Genomic DNA, 15,603 nt, shown 5'->3' with positions numbered 1-15,603 from the left:
AAAGTTTGTATGCTGTTTATCTAATTATATATTGTAAATACTTATATACTGGCATGTTTTTCTTTATTTCAACTTGCATATCGCACTGTTTGTTTGCCAAATAAGCACAGCATACATCATGTTTCTGTTTAGACTGCCGTAAACATTTTTTAAATAACATATATTTAATCTGAACTGGCACTACCTATGTCTAAAAGGACGGATATACACATAAATATACAAATGAATGAGTATACAAATATAAAGTATTTAAATAAAAAATGTATATAGAAATCGGATTATGTTGAACATTTTCAGACGTTGACAATTTAGACTGCTGTAAACAATATGTATTAACATATATTTAATCAGAACCGGCACTACCTATGTCTAAAAAGACGGATATACGCATAGAAATATACGCATGCATGAATACAGAGATATAAAGTGTTTAAATAAAACTGTGTATAGCAATCGGATTATGTAGAACATTTTAAGCAATAAAATATTTAGACTGCGCTAAACTATAAATAATATATTAATATATATATATATATATATATATATATATATATATATATATATATATATATATATATAATCAGAATCGGCACTGCCTATGTGTAAACAGAGGGGTATGCATATACAAGTATAGAGATTAATTAATATACAAATATACAATAATAAAATAAAAATGCGTATGACAATCAGATGAGGTTGAACATTTTAAGATATTGAAAATTTAGACCGCTAGAAACAATATTTACTAGCATACACTTAATCAAAACCTGCACTACCTATGTCTAAAACACAGTTGATTCGATCGTCAAAATTTGATCAATACTATTGCCTATGTTCTGATTTAACATTAGAGTATCAAAGGGATCTACGGACACATGACATCTGACCTGACATCATTTATTTTATAGACGATATTGTTTTGAATCTGGGTAGGAGTAAAATCTCAGTTAGATTAAGTTTCTTGTAAATAACGTTTCAAATATATTATACAATTTAAGCAAATTACGAGAAACTACCACCTCAAGTATAGCTATTTTATTGTCTAAATCATTTAGAATAGATAATTAAAAGTGCAGTTTCTGTATATTTTTTATTATGGAATAATGTCGAATGTCACATTAAAGATGCGATATCTGGAATATTGTATTATTTTATCATTTACATTAATAGAATACATCATTAATGCTACAGTATCCATATTATTTTTATTACTTAAAAATTTACAATAGATCAATAAAAAATACAATGTCTAGTATAATTTATCATTTAATTAAAGTTGCAATCTCAGTATGTTTTATAATTACGAGTATTTAAACATCTAGAATAAAATATTAAAGCTGCAATATTGGGAATGTTGTTTTATTATTTAATCATTTAGAACAGATTATTAAAACTGCAATATTTGTTCATTTTTATTGTTTAATTCCTTATAATATAATTAAAGTTACAATTTGAATATACATTTTTATTTTTTAAATAGATAATTGACGTTAGAATCTCCAGTATACGTTTATTTCCTGATCATTTGAAAAAGATCACAAACGTCATGTTTGTCTTCATACTGCACTATTCGACAGCCTTTGATCACAGCCCTTATTCTGGGTCACATATAACTATATTATTATCTGTTTTATTCTCCATTTGAACACCCAGGAGAGCGAATCTATACCACTGTTTGGTATTACGTGACATTAAAATACGTCGACAGAAGTGCACGTTGTTTGACAGCAGCTGACGATAAAAGTGAATAGCGATAGCGAAAACGATAACACAGGTTATTAAAAGTGCAGGTGTGTGTGCATTTTGCATTAATAAATAACGTTATAATATGGCGAGCCGAAATTGTGACTGTTATTGTATAATACTACACACTACACATTTGTAGGTCAACGAGTGTAAATGTAGTAGTAGTAGTAGTAGTAGTAGTAGTAGTAGTAGTAAAGTAAAGTTTGTTTTATTTAACGACGCCGCTAGAGCACATTGATTTTTTATCTTATCATCGGCTATTGGACGTCAAACATATGGTCATTCTGACACTGTTTTTAGAGGAAACCCGCTGTCGCCACATAGGCTACTCTTTTTACGACAGGCAGCAAGGGATCTTTTATTTGCACTTCCCACAGGCAGGATAGCACAAACCATGGCCTTTGTTGAACCAGTTTTGGATCACTGGTCAGTGCAAGTGGTTTACACCTACCCATTGAGCCTTGCGGAGCACTCACTCAGAGTTTGGAGTCGGTATCTCGATTAAAAATCCCATGCCTCGGCTGGGATCCGAACCCAGTACCTACCAGCCTGTAGACCGATGGCCTGCCACGACGCCACCGAGGCCGGTAGTAGTAGTAGTAGTAGTAATAAAATGTATACAGTGTATATATATATATATGAATATTTTGCACTCATTGGTGAAACAAAAACTGCTGCTGATATTAATTGGCTATAGGCCATGACACATGAAATATTAATTAAACAGTTGAAATCGAATATGCTATGTTTCATCTTACGTATTAATATTACATGTTTGTTTTATAAAATTCAAATGGTCATATAGGAGATGTCTTGCCTCTCTGAGAAGGTTTATATTTATCTAATTAGATATATTAAAACCACATTGTTGAATACACAATATTTACATTCATCCATTTAGATATATTAAAACCACATTGTTGAATATACAATATTTATATTTATCCACTTAGATATATTAAAACCACATTGTTGAATACACAATATTTACATTCATCCACTTAGATATATTAAAACCACATTGTTGAATACACAATATTTACATTCATCCACTTAGATATATTAAAACCACATTGTTGAATATACAATATTTATATTTATCCACTTAGATATATTAAAACCACATTGTTGAATACACAATATTTACATTCATCCACTTAGATGTATTAAAACCACATTGTTGAATACACAATATTTACATTCATCCACTTAGATGTATTAAAACCACATTGTTGAATACACAATATTTACATTCATCCACTTAGATGTATTAAAACCACATTGTTGAATACACAATATTTACATTCATCCACTTAGATACATATTAAAATCGCACTGTTGAATACACAATATTTACATTCATCCACTTAGATATATATATATATTAAATTGTATTGTTGAATACACACAATTTACATTTATCCACTTATATATATTAAAATCACATTGTTGAATACACATTATTAGTTTGTTCTGTAAAATTCGACTGTATAGTCAAATAAATTGGGCGTGTTGATCAGTTTACATATATGCGTTTAGATATATTAAAATCACATCGACTGTCGAATGAATTCCCAGGAATAGTGTAGATATGTAATCAAAATTATCATTTTGTGAAGGAAAAAAACAAAAACACATCTTTATTTTATTTAAACCCTTGCACCATATCTCCCATGGAATTTTATTAATAAAATGTACACAATGATATTGTCAAAATTAAGTTCGATTTTACAGATAACTTTAAAGGGACAGTGCCGAGTTTGCTGCATTGTAAGATGTTTCCGACTAATAAAATATTTCTACGATTAAACTTGTACATATTAAATATATTTTCTTGTTTAGAATATCAGTATCTGTATATTCAATGCGTTTCTGGTCGTCTTAATATTTGTAAGAAGCCCAAACTGGATTTTGTCTTCAAATAATTTGGTACGTACGAGAAAAATAATTTTTAGGAAATAAAATGAAATTTAACCTAGTACAAATATTAGAACGACCAGAAACACGTTTAATATACAGACACTAATAATTTATGCAGAAAAATATATTTGATATGTAATTACAGTCGTCAAAAAGTCTGTGTTAGTCGATAACATCTGAAAAATTGCATCAAACTCAGGAATGTCCCTTTAAGAAACTAACGTAATAGTACCCACTGTACACCTTAATACAAGTAAGGCAATGTTAGTTTCCATGACATTTTGAGAAAATGAAGTTTAAACAATTTGTAACATGTGTATTATTATGCGGAAGAGACACTGGTGAAATTACAACAGCAAAACAATATGTATATGAAAACTACGTATCTAATAGAGATTCAATTATATTTTTGTAAAACAAAATATATTCTTAATCTCAAAAAGGCGCCATGGAAATAACGAAATACGTACTGACTGTAGCTAGTTAATAATGTTTAACGATCATTGCCTGTTTAGATTGAGCTAATATTTATGGATAATGTATACGTAAAATATAATAAAGTTAAATTACTTACTGTTATATATATAAATATTCCACACTGGGAACAACATGAAAAGAAGTGCGATCAAACAATAATACCTGGTATGCAATATAAAATGAATCGAGGGGGAAAAACCTTTTATTTATTATTATTATTATTATTATTATAATTATTATTATTATAATTATTATTATTTTCTTGATATATATATTATTATTATTTTTTTTTTTTTTTCATTTATTTATTTATTTTTTTTGCTTATTTATTTATTTATTTATTTCATTTATATATTTATTATGTCTGCCAATGGCTGTTTTAGAAAATTAATTAAAATTAATCAATAAAGATATCACGCTACTAACGAAAAACACATTCAGTCTCTATTTGGTGTAATTGGATAATGGATAATTCATGCATATTTACTTTTTATAGCTACGCAACAGCTGGTCGAGTAGAACTGATTTTTTTCACATTCCATACACTCCCCAGACATAAAGCAATAAAAATTTTAAAATCGGAAAATGCAGTGTGTTATTGTGAGTACGATTACAGTATTATGATTGTTGTGATTATTATTATGTGCCTGATTTTCATAAAGAAAAAGCTAAATATTTTATCATTTAATATTGTATTTGCATATATCCACCAGTATAAATTTTATGACTGTGTGTGTATGTGTTTCTGTGTGTATATATTACAATGCATTATGTATTATGATAGGTATATATGGATTGGCATAAACAATAATGTCATTTAAACGAAGTACTCGTAACAACAGTTGGAGTCCGAAATAACACTAATATAACGATAAGACTGATGAATGGTAATGAGCCTAATAATAATAATAATAATAATAATAATAATAATAATATTATTATTATTATTATTATTATTATTATTATTAGTAGTAATAAAAAGAAACATTATAGTAAGGAATAATCCTAGAAGAAAGTATATAACTAAGTAAATATAATAAGTAATAAAAAAAATAAGTAAAACAAAACAAATAAAAATAAATACATAAAACAAACAAACAAAGCAAATGCATAAATAAATGCATAAATGCGTAACTGCATAAATGCATAAATAAAAAATAAAAAAAATAATAATAAATTACATGTTAATAAGCAAAGTGATTTGAAATGCTTATAATTTATATTTAATATTTCAGTAACAAATTAATATTCAAATAATATTAAAAGTACCAACCTGCACTGTACTGCATTCGTCTCATCCAGGGGTAGATATGTGGGGTGGAATAGTTCGAATCGTCCCTGCTGGAAGGACTAGGAGGGTGACTCTGTTGTAGAGGGGGGTGGGGAGTTGATCGAGGGGGAGATGTCTGTGGTTTTGTCTGGGGTGGGCTGTTCGAGTGCGCCGAAGGCGGTCGCGTATCCTCCACGCTGTTCGTTATTTGTCCATTAGGAAAGTAACCACCGCCCCCACTAGGGGTGGGGTTCCTCATCTCGCAAGACCTCTCCCTCGAATTCAGACTCACCGCATTCTGCGACGGCGGTACGTGCTGGTTGTGCGAACCCCCATTGATGTTTGGAGGGGAGGAACAGGGGCTGGACGCTGGTAGGTGCGTCAGGCGCGGGGCCGTGTAAAAATCCGGGGTCTGGTGCTCGACGATCCTGTCGGATCTGGACCCATACGGGTACCGTCCACCCGCGAAGCTGGAATATACACTAGCCGACGAAAGATAGTTCCCATTCCGCTCGAAGTGTCCCTCGGAGCAATTGTCGAGCCCGCTCTGTCCATAACACGTCGATATGGAATTCACGAAATAGGAGCTCATCTGGTCTGAGTCGTAATTGATCGTAAAACTGTCCCCTCGTCGGAACGGGGCGAAGGAGGAAATGAATTATGTTGATGGCGCTGTGCTAACGGTTGGGGAGAGCCAGTCGATTTTCGCCGACCTTGTGACGTGCCGCTGTGCTGCAAAAGAAACCATGACAAAATCACGTGACTGGAACAAACCAACCAGAAAACCTAACTATATAATGTGACCACTGTGAAAATACAAAAAAGTCAATAGACGCATACTAAAAGGAACGACTGATTTCTTAATTTTGTTTACGTTTGCTTCTACCGCCCCCAACCCCCATGCTAAAGTCGAAATCTATAGCAATTGTCACATATTGTTAATGCCAACATTATTAAAATTTATTTCCTACAGGCTATTAATATTATTACTTTAATCATAAATATAATTTAAACAAATAATAATAATAGCGAATAATTGTTATAAAACGCTACAAAACATGCATCTTTGCATATCAACATTTCAGTAATATTGGCCCGCCTAACTGAAATAAAATCTTGGAGAAAATCGATAATAATAATAATAATAATAATAATAATAATAATAATAATAATTATTATTATTGTTATTGTTGTTGTTGTTGTTGTTGTTGTTGTTAATGTTGTTGTAACTATTCCCTGATTAATTCGAGTACACATCTATGCAATTAACCGAACAATTAATTTAATTTATCTGTTAAAAATTATTTGTAAATTATATTATTTTCAATATTAAAATAAGGAAAGAAATAAAGAAACGAGATAAACTTTCTCGACAGTTTGAAATAGCTATCTTCTGTTGTGTTATATTCATCGGCCACACAAAATCAAATATGGAAAGATTGTATTAGTATTTCTAATGCAATTCCACCTTCTGTTATTTGTTTGCGATATTAAACTATTACTAACAAAACTACTACTTCTACTACTACTACTACTTCTACTACTACTACTACTAAACTACTACTACTACTACTACTAGTACTACTACTACTACTACTACTACTACTACTACTACTACTACTACTACTACTACTACTACTACTAAACTACTACAACTACTACTACTAAACTACTACTGTTATTTGATAGTTGCTAGTTGCTATTGCTAAAGCTACTACTACTACTACTACTACTACTAAACTACTAGTACTACTACTACTGCTATTACTACTACTACTACTACTACTACTACTACTACTACTACTAAACTACTACTGTTATTTGCTAGTTGCTATTGCTAAAGCTACTGCTACTGCTACTACTACTACTACTACTACTACTACTACTGCTACTACTACTACTACTACTACTGCTACTACTACTACTACTACTACTGGGGTGGAGGAGGGGGGGGGGGGTGTTAGTCGAGACGGCGCCCAGTGGTAAAACACTCGTCTGATACGCTGTTGGTCTAGGATCGATCCCATTGAGCTGTTTCTCGTTCCAGCCAGTGCACCACGACTGGTATATCAAAGGCCGTCGTAGATACTATCATCTCTGTGGGATGGTGATTATAAAAGATCCCTGCCTACTAAGTCTATGGGCCGAATTTACGAAGCCTGTTTATACATTTACAATTATGTTTAAACACCTGCATTAAAAAAAACCCCAGGAAACACACACACGCGCGCACACACACACACATACACACACACACTCACACGCACACACAAAACACTGTCTTATATGTAAAAATTACCAAATGTCAACAAACAAAAAAAAAAAAAAAAAAAAAAAACCTTTCGATAAAGAAAACGCCATTTTACTTCATATTGAGGACATATGGTAAATCAACGTCACCTGAAGCGGGCACTCTTAAAGTCGCAGACACTAGTTTCAGCCCGTGAAACTTGGCACTAAATTTATTTAATCTACAAACTTGTAACACATTTAGATAAGGTTATAACAAAGAGAAGCTAAAGTTTGTGGTGTTTTAACGAGGAAATACAGTCCAAAAATTAAACTAAAGCTTGTCTCGATATCCATTACTTCTCAGACGAACGTGCGTTTTTAGAATTATGAATTTTTAAAATAATTTATTTTTGGGGTATTACAAAAACATGAACCACTTCAGGTCCGGTACTTACAAAACTAGACTCGAAACTCTAATAGAGTCTGAGACACTAATGTCATGACAACGCCATACGAATTGTATGTGTTTGACGTCATTAGAGATTGAGTCTGGAAGGAACGAAGGAAATGTTTTATTTAACGAAGCACTCAACACATTTTTGTTTGCCTTTGTTACACCAGTCGTGGAGCACTGACTGGAACGAGAAATAGCCCAATGGGTCAACCGACGGGGATCGATCCTACGTCCCGGCCCCAGATTGACTCCGGACTCTAAACGTTTTATAAGCACGGGCCCTGGTGTACGAAAATTAATATTCTAAATAATAAAATGTAAGTACTTCTAATTTAAAATTGTCAGAAACGGCTTTAAAAGTGACAAATGTGGCATGGTGTTTAAACGCTAAGGTCTGTCGCGTTAAAGGCATAGTGTCACGGATTTAAGGCATACTGTCACGGATTTAAGGCATAGTGTCACGGATTTAAGGCATACTGTCACGGATTTAAGGCATAGTGTCACGGATTTAAGGACCTTATTTCTCTAAAAAATAGATAATAAATAAAAAATACATTAATTGTTGGAAACCAAATCTTGCTATCGCATCACCTTAACTGAATTATGATGAAGTGAAACCCATGTCAACCCTCTCGACAATTTTAGTTTTTGAATTATGGATCATTGCCATAATTTAATTATTTTTACAAAATGTTATTAATAAATGGAGTATGGTGGTTATGAAGATGGTTGAATAACGTACATTTAGGAACAAATCAAATTATTTTTGTTCAGGTAATACTTTGTTAGAGCATTAAATAGGTCAGTGGTCTGTGACAATATGCCTTTAAATAGGTCAGTGGTCTGTGACAATATGCCTTTAAGCACTGGTCTGCATTCCGCTCTCGTAGGATAACTGGAAATACTTCGACAGTAATCGACTCATTTGGAATATCACTGCGATAATATTGACGCATGTATGCACGGGTTGCACTGTACCAAATTAGAGAGTTCCGTGTCAAAGTTCAAGGTGAAAAAGCAATTGCGTCTCTGACTTGTAAAAATTAAAATTTTATTATGTTTAACAACACCACTAGAGCACATTAATTTATTAATCACCGGTATTGGATGTCAACCATTTGGTAATTTTGATATATAATCTTAGAGAGGAAACCCACTACATTTTTCCATCAGTAACACATTTTTTTATATGCGCCAACCAACAGACAGAACAGCACATACCACGGCCTTTGATATACCCTGACTGGTATTAATATCTAAAATTTATTATATTTGAAAGTACTTTTACCTGTTGCCAATAAATTAAATTTGTGTTTTACATTTAGTGTTCACTTGTTATGCAGTATGCACTAGCGGTTAAAACCAGAGCAGGGTACAACCAAATCAGGGCCCTATTTCACAAAACATCGTAAGTTACGTCTGCTACTAGCAGTTACACCGGCCGTGCGTTTACACGTGTTTGGCATCAATTTCACGCAGAAACTTACATCATTACGGAAGCTGGAGTATTTTAAAGACAAAAGAAAATGAAACATGGGCTCTTCTAACTATATTTGTTGAACTATAATAGTAATAAGAATCGTAGATTTACGTTTACGTTCAAAACGTAACTTACGATGTTTAGTGAAATAGGCTCCTGTATCCTACGCAACTGCATTGACACACACACACACACACACACACACACACACACACACACACACACACACACACACACACACACACACCAGATATATATTATATATATATACTATATATATATATATATATATATATATATATATATATATATACACACACACACACATACACAGATATATATATATATATATATATGCATTTTACGGCACACTGTTTGCACGTTCATTTTATGCGAAACGTGCACAAATCCAACTGGCGCTATTTTTAAAACTGAAATTTAAAATATTTCAGTAGTTAACATCGACTATTAATCAAATTATTCAGGGCCGTAGCTATGGGGTTTTTTGTTTTTGTTGTTGTTGTTGTTGTTGTTGTTTTATTGGGGGTTTTGGGGGGGTGGGGGGGAGAGGGGGGCAACAGAGTAGTTAATAGTCTAAGACTCCTGAAACGGATAAGAAGAGAATTTCCTTTAAATTTCTATAATCCCCTCTCCCAGTCACCCTCCCGCCAGCTACGGCCCTGTAACTGGATGTTAAACATCGGAGAATTCTGAAGAGTTAATATTTGGTGAACATTTCCTTTTGACTCTGTCTCTGTGTGGAGATGATAAGAGCGATTGTAACTGTTTGAATTAGTGATGTTTCAATGATCGATTGTCATCACAAAAAAGTCGTGTTTTGTGATGATCGATTATAGAAATCCATAATCGATTTTGTGGGAAAATATTAACTGTAGTTGTTTCTCCAGTTTAGATGATGAAACGGATGTAAATATGTTGGAGTTGGTGCTTCTTTTCGTGTCTTCACAAAGCAATAATAGATATGAAATTGTTATTAAACGTAAAATTAGCCATTTGTAGAAAGCTCTCGGTGAACACTAAAATAGGTGCAGGAACCTTATATTTCAAGGGGGCGAGACGTAGCCCTGTGGTAAAGCGCTCGCTCGATGTGCGGTCGGTCTGGGATCGATTCCCGTCGATGGACCCATTAGGCTACTTCTCGTTCCAGCCAGTGCACCACAACTGGTATATCAAAGGCCGTGGTATATACTATCCTGTCTGTGGGATGGTGCATATAAAAGAACCCTTGCTTCTAATCAAAAAGAGTAGTCCATGAAGTGGCGACAGCGGGGTTTCTACTCTCAATATCTGTGTGGTCCTTAACCATATGTGTGACGTCATATAACCGTAAATAAAATGTGTTGAGTGCGTCGTTAAATAAAACATTTCTTTCTTTCTTTCTTATAATTCAATTATTTTTTTCCATACAATTCTAACCGATTGTACCATCGAAAGTTGATCGGTTAGTGCCAGCCGATTGTAATCGATTATGCGTGATCCGATTCCCAACCGATTCCCAACACCAGTCTGAATGTCCACTACTTTAATGTCAGAGTACACGGGCTAACTTTTCAGAACATGAATTATCCCAAATTATAGTTAGGTTTTTTTTTTTTTTTTTTTTTTTTTTCCTTTCTGAATACAGTTACGAACCAAAGTGTGTGACCAGTGCACTTGATGTTTTCCAGATAGTATTGTCTGCACAACAGATAGTGTGTGAATCTATTAAGTGTCAACCTGTTTTGGTTCACGTAAAAGAAACGTCCAAACTTCGTGTCAGTGACTATATCGGGTCCAATCTTCAATATGTCACCTAACGTGTTTAAAAAGTCATTCCGTGTTTCGTGCATCGTCTGTGTGATCGCTGTATAGCTGGGTGCCGTTCAGGCATCTTGTTTCAGTCGTACGTGAACTTAGAGCACCAAAGTTTTCCCACGGAATGATTAGTCCATATGAATGGTCGCTGGAAATGGTTACCATTGTCCGTCTTAAAGGGACCTGAGGTGATATTTACATCAGTCAGAGAAAAAACGGCCGCCTGCGTTGACTGGTTCGCAGGATCGAACCTCGTCGGTTGATACTTTGAGTTATAAATAACATTGCCCCAGGACTGGTATATCAAGAGTCGTATGTGCTGTTATGCCCGACAGAAAAAAAGAGTTACTTTCTGGCTAATGAAAATAATGCAGTGTGTTTTCTGTCACGCTAGGTTCAGACTATCAACTGTCACGACGGATTTGGCCAATTCAACAGTTACGTTGAATTCCCCTCACTCCAAACTTACGATTGGTGCGTTGCGATTAGCAATACATCGGTCGTAGGAGTCGTATACGACGAGAATCGAGTTGTAAGAGCGCTCAGTTAAAGTCGTTTTGTTTAACGGCACCACTAGAACACCGTGATTAATCAATCATCGGCTATTGGATGTCAAACATTTGGTAATTCTGACTCGTAGTCGTCAGAGGAAACCCGCTACATTTTACCTAATGCAGCATGGAATCTTGTGTATACCTTTGATGTACCAGTCGTGGTGCACTGGATGGAACGAGAAATACAGGAGAGCACATACCATGGCCTTTGACCAGTTGTGGTGCACTGATTGGAACGAGAAAAAAACATATTCAGGGGAGAGAGAGAGAGAGAGAGAGAGAGAGAGAGAGAGAGAGAGAGAGAGAGAGAGAGAGAGAGAGAGAGAGAGAGAGAGAGAGGGGGAATACAAAAGAGACAGGATGAGCGAAAGAGAATGAAAGGGAGAGATAATGAGAGGGAAAGAGAGAGAGAGAGAGAGAGAGAGAGAGAGAGAGGAGAGAGAGAGAGAAGAGAGAGAGAGAGAGAAGAGAAGAGAGAGAGAGAGAGAGAGAGAGAATAAAAAGAGACAGGATGAGCGAGAGAATGAAAGAAGGAGAGATAATGAGAGGGAAAGAGAGAGAGCGAAAGAGAGAGAGAGGGGGGACATAGAGAGAGAGAGAGAGAGAGAGAGAGAGAGAAGAGAGAGAGAGAGAGAGAGAGAGAGAGAGAGAGAGAGAGAAAGATGGGGGGGGGGGGCAGACATACAGATACGATTGGGCGGTGAAGGAGGGGGAGATAGAGACAGAACATTCAAGGAAACAAAATATATTTAAAATATACTCGTTTACTAGATGTAATCTCAAACAATAACTTACGTTACGTCATCATTCGACGAAACAAACGACGGGATATTGAATCATAACCAGTATCCGTGTACATTATCCCGCTTGCATCGAATCACGCGTGTGTCTATTCCACTTAAGAAACGTACATTAGCATCTTACCTATTTATCTACATTGCATTATGTCGGAAGTGAATGAAACAGGTAATGTATCTGAGAGATATATTTTTCATTTCAGCAAAGAACAACATGCCCTTCTGTCAAGCCGGTTCTCGAGCGATGATAAAGTCATTTAGTTTGTATCCCCAACGTCACTTTCGCAGTTGCCATTGGCTAAACGTTGTAAAACCGGACGTTAACACATGTTCACGGAAACATAAATATGACATACTTATGCAACCAAACTGCCTTGTTTATTGGTTTGTGTAGAAAATAAACATCGTATGTTAGAGTGGTACATCCGAACTGACGATAGGTGAGTTTTAGTCGGTAAATAATGGGAAGGGAAGAAAAAAAAAATACGGTTTTGCTTTAATACTTAATTCTTACGAAAGAAAGAAAAATGATAGCCTTGCTAAGACATAAATAACATAACGGTATGTTACAGTTTCCCGCCAAAAGTAGACGATCACAGTGTTCTATTCCATGGCAGTAAAAATAAAATAATAGATAAATATAATAATAATAATAATAATAATAATAATAAATGTATATTTTAACTTTTTTTCAAGAAACCAGAATAATAAAGTAATTATAGTAATATATTTAAAAAAAAAAAAAATTATATGAAGAAATCTATATGAAAGAAATGTTTTATTTAACGACGCACTCAACACATTTTATTTACGGTTATATGGCGTCAGACATACGGTGAAGGACCACACAGATTTTGAGAAGAAACCCACTGTCGCCACTACATGGGCTAATCTTTCCGGTTAGCAGCAAGGGATCTTTTATTTGCACTTCCCACAGACAGGATAGCACAAACCATGGCCTTTGTTGAACCAGTTATGGATCACTGGTCGGTGCAAGTGGGTTACACCTACCCATTGAGCCTTGCGGAGCACTCACTCAGAGTTTGGAGTCAGTATCTGGATTAAAAATCCCATGCCTCGACTGAGATCCGAACCCAGTACCTACCAGCCTGTAGACCGGTGGCCTAACCACGACGCCACCGAGGCCGGTTAAATCTATATGAATACATATATAAATAACCATAGATACAACTAGATAAATAAATGGTTGGATTTACTTGTATAATAGGTAGCTTAGCAGGTAAACATAACTATTGATATATAGCACTGGTACGTTTAGACGGATGTACGAGCGGTCGGACTGATAGAAAGTAAAACAGTTTGTTTTGGTTAACGACACCACTGGAGTACACTGTTTCAATCATCGTGTATTGGATGTCAAACATTTGGTGATTCTGACTCAGAGGAAACCCGCTGCATTTGGTGGTGGACTGGATCAGGTGCACTGGTTGGAACGAGAAACAAAATCTATCAGTTGAATGGATCCACCAAGGTGGTTCGATCCTGCGACGCAAGCACCTCAAGCAAGCACTCAACCGACTGAGCTAAATTACATCCCGATAGAGAGAGAGAGAGAGCGAGAACGAGAGAGGAGAGAGAGAGTAGAGAGAGAGAAGGAGAGAGCTAGAGACCAGAGAGAACAGAGAGAGAGAAAGAGAGAGAGAGCACATTCTAGAGAGGAGAGAGAGGAGAGAGAGAGAGAGAGAGAGAGAGAGAGAGAGAGAGAGAGAGAGAGAGACAGTCTGAGAGAGAGAGAGAGAGAGAGAGGAGATAGAGAGAGCAGAGAGAGAGAAGGATATAGAGAGATACAGACATACAGAGACAGAGACAGAGTCAGAGAGACAGATAGACAAAGACATTGATATACAGGCAGAGACAGGGGAAAATAAAAGAGACAATACAACTGTAATAGAGAGAAAGAGAGAACGAGTGAGAGAGAAATAGACAGAGACACAGCGAGAAAGAGACATATTTGAGACACTGACACTGATATATACATATAAACAAATACTTAGTCCGTATACGTCGCTTCGCGCCATGTACACTGTTTGTCAAAATTAGTCGCGAATGACCATTCAAGCTAGCAGCTACGTCACATGAGGGATACATAAAACGTTTGGAAACGATCTTGGCCTTTGTCATCACGTGTTATTAGCAATAAACCGAGACCGCTAAAAACATTCTTACATGCACATTCAGTCAGACATACCACGCGAAAACACGAAGAAGAAAAAGAGTTCAAAAAAGATGACAAAATAAAAAACAAAACTTGACACGGGAATCCGCGAAATGGGCGCGTTGTGTCCGTCACACTCGACTGCCACGTAGCGAGAATATTACAACTCTCGTTTTACATACTACCGTTTAAGAGGACTTATCGACGAGGTTTTTTGTGGAACAGATGCCCTGTAGGGAAACAAATACTAAAAATAAATAATAAATACTTTTTCAAATAAAAGAGAGAATACGTCAGCCCCATTTTAACTACAACATTTGCTTTCTAAAAATATTCGTATGTATGATTTCAACATTTTGGCACAAAATAAAAAGAGTTTAAAGTCACTGAGCTGTTTCTTCTACACAGGCTGGGGAGGGAGGGGGGTGTCATTAAAATAAAAAAATCGCCAACTACAGACTGGGACACTGAGTTTTGGGTGTTTGAAAGAATGGCAACAAGCATTGAAGGAGGGTGGGTGGCGGGTAGTTTTTTTCATTCGCCTATAAAATTGAAAAAGGGATGTTGTCAATTATCACTACGACTTCAGACGAGGATGAGGTTACATGTATTATTAATATGGGTTTTATCTGTGTAGGCAAAGTAAAAAAACCATAATGATTTTTACTATAGCATTTTTCAA

General features: G+C 35.2%; 1 protein-coding gene across 2 annotated transcripts in view; it reads right to left on the bottom strand.

The window, feature by feature from the left end:
* Nucleotides 1-15,603, bottom strand: part of LOC121385223 (homeobox protein Hox-B4-like) — a 67,694-nt gene that overhangs the window by 23,203 nt on the left and 28,888 nt on the right. Inside the window, exons 1-2 of one of the 2 annotated variants that reach the window (XM_041515806.1) lie at nucleotides 12,744-13,046; nucleotides 5,417-6,145 (exon numbers count right to left, since the gene is read on the bottom strand). In XM_041515806.1, the coding sequence (XP_041371740.1) occupies nucleotides 5,417-6,005 (589 nt within the window). In that variant the 5' untranslated portion in view covers nucleotides 6,006-6,145; nucleotides 12,744-13,046. Of the gene's footprint in view, nucleotides 1-5,416; nucleotides 6,146-12,743; nucleotides 13,047-15,603 lie in introns of those variants that run through there. The other variant, XM_041515807.1, reaches the window with a different exon arrangement.

Source organism: Gigantopelta aegis, chromosome 11, assembly GCF_016097555.1.
Source record: "Gigantopelta aegis isolate Gae_Host chromosome 11, Gae_host_genome, whole genome shotgun sequence".
NCBI classification, from domain to species: domain Eukaryota; kingdom Metazoa; phylum Mollusca; class Gastropoda; order Neomphalida; family Peltospiridae; genus Gigantopelta; species Gigantopelta aegis.
The sequence above is the reverse complement of the archived record's forward strand: the minus strand, read 5'-3'. Positions and strand labels throughout refer to the sequence as shown.